Source organism: Eschrichtius robustus, chromosome 19 (genome assembly GCF_028021215.1).
Source record: "Eschrichtius robustus isolate mEscRob2 chromosome 19, mEscRob2.pri, whole genome shotgun sequence".
NCBI classification, from domain to species: domain Eukaryota; kingdom Metazoa; phylum Chordata; class Mammalia; order Artiodactyla; family Eschrichtiidae; genus Eschrichtius; species Eschrichtius robustus.
This window is the reverse complement of record NC_090842.1, coordinates 31,620,757-31,629,336: the sequence shown is the minus strand read 5'-3', so window position 1 is coordinate 31,629,336 and position 8,580 is coordinate 31,620,757. Positions and strand designations below refer to the sequence as shown.

General features: G+C 39.5%; 1 protein-coding gene across 3 annotated transcripts in view; it reads right to left on the bottom strand.

The window, feature by feature from the left end:
- Positions 1–299: 299 nt before the first annotated feature.
- RPGRIP1L (RPGRIP1 like) overlaps positions 300–8,580 on the bottom strand; it is a 97,741-nt gene continuing 89,460 nt past the window's right edge. For all 3 annotated transcript variants that reach the window (XM_068528712.1, XM_068528711.1, XM_068528713.1), the window contains 2 exons: positions 3,614–3,747; positions 300–1,012 (listed from right to left, as the gene is read on the bottom strand). In XM_068528712.1, coding sequence (XP_068384813.1) covers positions 900–1,012; positions 3,614–3,747 — 247 coding nt within the window. In that variant the 3' untranslated portion in view covers positions 300–899. The remainder of the gene's footprint in view (positions 1,013–3,613; positions 3,748–8,580) is intronic.

Here is an 8,580-nt window from a genome sequence, read left to right as displayed (position 1 = left end):
CATTGTACAAGCTTGATGTAAACTTAAAAAATGATAAAAAGATACTCCTTTCCGGTCTAACTAAGCATATCAGAATTTGAGGCATATTTTCAATATTTTCTTTCTATGTCATAAGCTAAGTTTTCAAAGTGTAAATTTCATGTATCTGTCTCTTCTTTACATACACACATTCCTGGATCCCATATTACCATTACAAATACATGAAAACAATACAAATAAGAAGAACTGTAATTTTTAAGAAAGAAAAACAAAAAACTTGCAGTAATTTAATAAGTTGGTGCCAAGTCTCATTCTTTATATTTAATGGATAGAAATGGCATGCATCAAAGAAAATGCATACTGAGCTTTAATGTGCATAAAATGGATATTAGCATTTTAAAGAGGAAGATTAACACATTAATCCCAGGAATCTTCATATATTGCTTCTGATAAAATCTTCACAGTGCAAAACTCTTAATGAGGCTAATAATACACATTCCATTTAGTGGGACAATTAGGGATAACATAAAAGTATTTCTTTTTCATGGGTTTCCTAAGATTTATGCTTTTTGCTTATTAAAAATAAAAATGGGAATTGCATTTCAGTTCTTCATAAGAAGATGTTGAAAACGCAAATAGACTTTCTCATGTTATCATGCAGGTATAAATTATTGAGAAGGTGTTGCCCACTGTGCAGAACTTAAGTCCTGAGGGGGTGGCAGTCATGGGAAGGAGGGAATAGAAAAATAAACAAATGGAAAAAGTATACAAAACTTGAACACTTCAAACCCAGGCCTCCCCCCTCCCAGCTTCCCATGAATTGTAGATTACATACACCAGGGTAATTACGAAAATCTCATCTAAGTGCTTTCATGTGAGCATTTACTCAGGAGTAGGAGATGCCTCTGGAGCAGTTTCTTTCAAGCCTCCAAGTCATCTCTGTATTGCTCGTAGACAGACCGTAGGGCATGGAGTGCTTCGACAGTTACCCTGAGCTTGCCAATACCTCCACCATCTGCTCGAGCGTCCAAAACTAGGGAGAGGATAGCAGAAAAGTGTTAATATCATTCAACAGATATTTCTTCAGGGAGCCTAGCTGAAACAGTAGTTGAAAAGATGAAAACAGCTCTACAGAAGTCCAAAGTTCACTGGTATCTCAGAAATCTAAAAATCAACGCTTGTCATGTGTGTATGAGTGTGTATACACATTTCAGATGTACTGCATGTATGCATACATATTGCTTGTAGAGTTAAAACTAATGATCTAATCCTGAAGTTTCCCCAGTGGAAAGGCGATAGGATAATGATTCCCACAGAATCAGGATTTCTTAGCAGGAAATAAAAGTCTAAAAGGGATCAAGATAAGACAACGAAGAATTTGTTCTAACATACCGTGTTAACAAATATCAGAATGGCAACTTACTGTAAAGAAATTACATGATCATAATTTGAAATGGTTATTTATATGTTTTTAAAGATTTTTTTTTGATGTGGACCATTTTTAAAGTCTTTATTGAATTTGTTACAATATTGCTTGTTTTGTTTTGTTTTGTTTTGTTTTTTAATTAATTAATTTATTTATTTTTGGCTGTGTTGGGTCTTCGTTCCTGTGCGAGGGCTTTCTCTAGTTGCGGCAAATGGGGGCCACTCTTCATCACGGTGCTGTTTTGGTTTTTTGGCCACGAGGCATGTGGGATCATAGCTCCCCGACCAGGGATTGAACCTGCACCCTCTGCATGAGAAGGTGAAGTCTTAATCACTGGACCGCCAGGGAAGTCCCCTGGAATGGTTATTTATCTTTCTAAGGAAAACATTCCATTTAAAATAGATTATATGTGAAATTAGAAAAAGTTAAACTGGCAGACCCAGAATCTTAAGGTCTATGGATTGGCTTTGAGGGTCTATGAACTGATGTTGCAAGAAAGTAGATGTAAAATTTTGAGCGTCTGTGGGCTTTTCTGGGAAGGAGGCGCAGCTTTCAGTGGTGTATCAAAGGCAGACAATTTGATAATTCTCTGAGCTCGGTGGTGGGGGCCAAATGGGATGCTGATTCAGACCCCAACCCTCTGTGAACAGTGATACCTACTAGTGACTCAAGGCCAGAATTTTGGACTTTGTAAGTCTTGACAGCACTTATGAGTCTATATAGTTTCCTATGGTATTTTCCTTGTGGTTTTCCTTGAACTTTTAGTATGTGTGTGTGTTTAATTCCAAGAAAATTTGTAAGGAAACCTTCAAATAAAACTTAGTATACAAAGACTTAGGTGGAGAAATGAGCAGGCAGGGAGATTGCAGGGGCACAAATGGTCCCCAGCGCACTGCCAAGTCTTCACCTCTTCTCTGGAACGTCTCACTTCTATGTCTGGCACAGAGCAACGCGTTAAAAGCCCAACCTGACCAGCGTTTAATTTTCTGACTCTTTCCCAGAACAAGGCCACAATAGCTGTCTCTATCAGACCAATATGATCATTTGTGGTCTTGCAGAATGAGAAGATGGCTTTTGAAACAGCACTGACTGTAGAAAAGGTAAAGCATATAAAGCACAGATAATTTTGAACATTTTTGTCAGACTCTCTTGGTTCTGGGTGTTTTTAATAGGATTTAGGTTCATATTTTAATCCTCTCATCTTTTTCTTCTGTGCCTGCCAAAGTTGTGATATGTATAGTTTATAAAATTTCCCAGAATAGGTTTCTAATTTGGTTACTTGGTCTAATTTGGTTAATTATTTGGCTTGATCCTGACTTTTGAGCACTTGACACACATCCAGGACAAGCAGCTTGACATGTGAACCACAGCTGAACTATGGTGTAAGCAGAGCGCCTGGTACTTAAGAGGTGCTCAGTTAAGTGTTCATTTAATGCATGAATAAATGAGTAAACAAACCGTGTACATTTTTCCAGTGATGGATGGCTCTGCTGACTTCAGAAATGAGATTAGGACTCAGCCTCGTTTCCTCATTTATTGTACAGCCCAGGCCATCCCTGATTATTATTTTTAAAAGTCTTGATTTCATAAAGTACAGTGCCTTCAGCATGTTCTAAATATGTTATATAAGGATAAGGGGCAGAAATTAGGCATTGTTGGGACTCACACCTGGTGAGGTGAAAATCTAGGAGAGCACTTTTTGTCAGGAATCCCTAACTCCTCCCTGAAGCCTGATGAGAAGCAAGTGACCAAAACTACTCAGTTATTTGCAGTGACTATATCACGGGACTGTAACACTGAAGCAAAGAGAAGCCTTGCAGAACACGCTATAATGATCACTCAGAATAACATGCCTTAGCTGAAATAAGGGTTGACAGCAGGAGGCTTCTATAAACAACATTAAAAAAAATCCAATGTCCACATTTTTGTCCCCCACAACCCCCCCAATACTAACAAAATGAATAATTCCTTGAGAAACGCAATTAATTATTTTTAAATTTCTGTTGATTCAAAGGAAGGCAGAGAAGGAGGGTAAGGGGGGGATGCAGGGAGAAATTCCAGCCTCAACAAAACATCAGCTTGAGTTGCAAAGGATTCAACCAGTGTGTGACTCAACGTCCCTGCAGCCAGCAAAAAGAAGGTTTTAATAAAGAATTTGGATTTCAGCAATTGCTGGTTGTACAGATTGAGCAATACTTCCACCCATACCATCAATACTTTGCTCGATGATGTCTCTCCCTTCCCGAAACATGTCAGCGAGGTCAACGTTAGCAATGCCGACGTCCTCACACTCCAGATCCTGCTCATCCTCTGGAGGGTCACTGACCACAGTGAAGCGAATGCTGAGAAGGGAAAGAACAGAGAACACCACTACAAAGTGAGGAAGAAAAATCACAAATGAAACAAAACTCCTGAATGGGTTTTTATCACACACTGTGAAATCTCGAAGTTTCCAATTATTCCAATAAAAAGAAAATTATATAAGTTATTATATGAACGATTAGAATTATTATAGCACACCCAGACTTCACATGAACACTAATTCACTTTTCTAAGCACTGATTATCATTTATCACTAGAATCTGAGAAAATTACTAGGCGAAGAGAAGAACCAGATGTTCACTCTATTATACATTATCTGATCATATTTTGACATGTCTACTTTTAAGGCTAAAAGGATCAAGTGAATAAAGACCAGGGAGGTTAGGGAAGCTTTTTCAACAGAAATGCAACGTTTTCTATAGAAATGCACAACTTTGGAGTTTCCACTAAGCAATTTAACCAACTGTGTTCTATATATTCTTAATTATGTTAGCTAAATGTTGTAGCTCTACCCAATAGCTATGCGAAATGTTTGTATTAGTTCAGCAATCTTTCAACTTACAATCATAGCATCCAAGTTTTATTTTACTTTTAGACATATAATTGGAGGGTTCTGATGGAACTGATTTGAATTAGTGGCTTGTGTTGAGGCCAAACACACTTGGACTGACCAAATGACAGGAATTTACAGTTAAGTACTCTTTTGATATGTCTTGGCAGCATAGCTTAAACCACGAATGCTTGTAAACGACCATTTTAACCATTTTCAAAATCTATCCATCCCAAATCAGAAACAAAACAAGAAACTTGTTTCTTAGATAACACTGTTAGGTAAAAACCTAAGTCTCTGGGATGTCATGCCTTGAAAAATATGCACGATTAAAATCCTTTCCAAATGCTTACAGGTAAACATGACAATATTTTAAAATAATTTGCTAAAAGTATTCAACATTTCATTTCTTTACTAAGTCTCTGTTTTTCGATAGCAATAAATTCCGATCAGGAAATAGAAAGATGGATATTTTATATGATGCATAAAATAGAGAAATTAAGATTAAGTGGTTAAGGGCATCCGTTCTGGGTTCAAATTTCTGCTTTCCTATTTATTAGCTGTGTGACCTTGTACAAATTACTTAACCTCTCTGATCTCGGTTTCCCTATCTGTAGAATAGTAATGATTCACTGGGCTCTTGTCAGGATCAGATGAGATGATACATGTAAATGGTTCCTGGAACACATTAAGCACTGAGTAAATGTTTGCTCTTTTATTATTACTATTTTTAATCTAGGTAGAGCTCCTTAAGCTTCTACATTTCTAAGGGGAGAGAAAAAGAATGCATGAGAAAGGCTTGTCTCAACTGAAAACCGAGACACCCAAATTATACAATGACTGTATCACTCATTAAACAAGAAGAATGATGATGAAAGATATTGTCCTAAAAGAAGGAATTAGAAGTGATATTTGACGCACATTTTACACCCACAAGACTTACAGAAAGGATGGAGGCTACAAGATTGTAATAATAATGTTAAGTGTTATCCTTATATAATGTCTCATATCTGAGGATAATTATCTATATACTTTACAAATGCATACCATTACCTCCACTGAATATATGAGAATTCTGAGACAAAAAGAAAAAAAAAACCTTCCAAATGCCAGAGAAAGGGTTAAAAACAAAAAATGCAATATTTCTGGTTTAAATTCTATAGAGAGCAAAATGAGATGTCAAATACAAAAGTAAGAAACTAAAGTTAGGCTCTAAAGGGAGGAAGGTACACTAAAATAATTTAAAAACTACAGCTTGGCTTAGGCTAAACTGTACATACACATACATGGACACACACAGACACATCTTATCTTACCTTGAACCCTGCCAAAACAAAGAGATGGAGCCTTGCTTTACGTGCTGAAGAGGCTTCACTAACCAGCTTAAATGTCATCTCCTCAGGTTTGCCTTCATGTTATTATTGCTTTTTTTATTCCTACTTTTTGTTTTTGGCCGCGCTACAAGGCTTGTGGGATCTTAGCTCCCTGACCAGGGATTGAATGCGGGCCTGGCAGTGGTACCGCGGAGTCCTAACCACTGGACCGCCAGGAATTCCCTTTATGTTATTTTCCATTTTAGCAGCTTGTTTAGCTTTCTCTTAGTACCTATTGTAATATGTAATTGGTTGATTTGTTTACTTGTTGTCTGTCTCCTCAGTGGAATGTATACTCCATGAGTGCAAAGATTTCCTCTTGTTCAGCATTTTAGTTCCTGATACTTAGGTAGGGATCATAAATATTTGTTGAATTACTACATGAACTGCAAAATGGAAGTCCTAGTTGAAGGCTGGCTCATTTGGGGAAGGTTGACTGGAGAAGGCAGGCCTTGGGCTGGGCCTCAAGGTTTAGACCTCAAATGTCACCTGCTGTCATTTAGGAAACCAGAAGGCACTGAAACTCCTTAGATCATTTAGCATTTTTGATTCTTTCCTCATTCTGAAATAGTTCGTTTTTATATGAAACAGGATAGAAGAGCCTAAGGGCTCACCTGTGAGTTTTACATACTAGAGTGCTGATAGTTATGTTGGATCTGTACAGTAGAACACCGTGAAAGGGAAGAAATGAAACCAAAAAGGAACCTTAAGTCGGTGTCAAAACCATGACTTCAAATAAAGAATTTCCAGACTCCCGTCTCAATGTGTTGCCTCCCTTTTAAAGTGATGCTTGTATATTTGCAAATATAGCATGGGGCAGAATGCAAAGGTACTATATGTGATTCATTATACAATGCACATCATCTTATGCGTGTCAGAGAAGATTGGCCAAACTGTGGCTCTATAAGTTATCACCAAAGTTCAAGGGGGCTACTGTCTGAGAGAATGAATTCTTATAAACTAGGAGGTACTTTAAGTAATGTGACCTCAGAGTACTTAAGGTGAGAACACTCACTGGAATAACAGTTGTCTTTTGGTTGTGGAAAAATGTAAATGTAAACTCCTTTTTTTTTTCCCCTTAAGAAAATGATACTGTCAAGGGAGAGAAGTGGGACAGGGCTATTCTCCCATGATGGCCCCATCCCTCCCCTGGCAGTCCGAGGAGCATGTGGCCGGAGCTCCAAGCCCTCAGCTGTCATCAGCCCCGAGCCAGTCACTCTGCACCTGCAGTGCCTCTTGCAGAATCTCTCTAAAATGACATGAACATTTGTGCCTCTGTGGGCATTAAGAAATTTTTAGGGAAACAATGATGGGAGAGTGGGAGTCATTACAGCTATGATGGACTTTTTTTTTATTTTTAAAGCTCAGTTCTGGGCAGTGATGACCCAGCTTCTTGACCGCAGAGAATCAGATGACATGGCCAGTGCTGTTTAATCACTAGTGACCTGGGATACCCCAGGGGGCTGGTGGTATTTGAGGTGGCCTTGAAAGAAGCTGAAGTATACAAAGTAAGTAAAACCTGAGTGATTATCTACCGTCCTGGGAAAAACAGAACCTCAGGGCAATTAATAGGGTTTTCCTACTCTTTCTTCAGAATCAAGATCCAAGGAGGGACTTCCCTGGTGGTCCAGTGGTTAAGAATCCTCCTTCCGATGCAGGGGACACAGGTTTGATCCCTGGTCGGGGAACGAAGATCCCACATGCTGCGGGGCAACTAAGCCCACGTGCTCTAGAGCCCACACACCACAACAAGAAAGCCCACGTGCTGTAACTACTGAGACTGAGTGCTGCAACTACTGAGCCCGCATGCCACAACTAGAGAGCCCGCACGCCAACTACTGAGTCCGTGCGCCACAATGAAGATCCAGCATGCCGCAACTAAGACACAATGCAGCCAAATAAATAAATATTAAAAAAAAAATCCAAGGAAATAATACATGTATTTCAAGGAGTTAAAGAAAAAGCCACTGTCAGATCCTAAGAGCTAAGAATTTCAGTTTCATTTCATGAAACAGAAGATCAGATGCTAGTTTGGAAGCTCTTTTGAAAAATATAATGTCATTAACGTTCACTTCCTGACCTCTAGGAAACAGATGAACCTCAGTCTCTTTCTCAGGTGGGGGCGGGGTAAGTGCTGGTTTGAGGCAGTGAGAGGCTGTGTCACTGATGGGCCATAAAGGCAAGGAGAAGAGGACAATGGGGAGATAAAGGGTCCACCCAGGCCAACGGGGACAAGCCAGCAGAGGGGCGTTGGCGAAGCCCAGCTCAGGGGCTGATGGGCAGCACTTCGGTAACTCCTCAGACTGCATGGATGGGAGCTCACTCAAAAGCACGAACTTATTTATTTATTTAAATTTATTTATTTATTTATTTATGGCCGTGTTGGGTCTTCGTTGCTGTGTGCGGGCTTTCTCTAGTTGCGGCGAGTGGTGGCCACTCTTCATTGCGGTGAGTGGGCTTCTCATTGCGGTGGCTTCTCTTGTTGTGGAGCACAGGCTCTAGGCACATGGCCTTCAGTAGCTGTGGCTCGTGGGCTCTAGAGCGCAGGCTCAGTATTGTGGCACACGGGCTTACTTGCTCCGTGGCAGGTGGGATCTTCCCGGACCAGGGCTCGAACCCGTGTCCCTTGCACTGGCAGGTGGATTCTTAACCACTGCGCCACCAGGGAAGTTCAGCAAGAACTTATTAAGATCAGGTTTTTTTCCTTCTCGAAAGGGTATAATTTCTCTACTGACCAAAAATGCAAAGTGTCCTGTTCAAGTTTGCCCCCAAAAAGCATTAAAAATAACATGAAATGATGAACTATTAAAAAGTGCTAGTGAGGTAAAAATTAATATGAAAGGCTGATGAGCTATTACAAATAATAATATTACTACTGCTTATAATGACTGCAATGAATACTTATTGTGCACTTACTCTGTGTCAGGCGC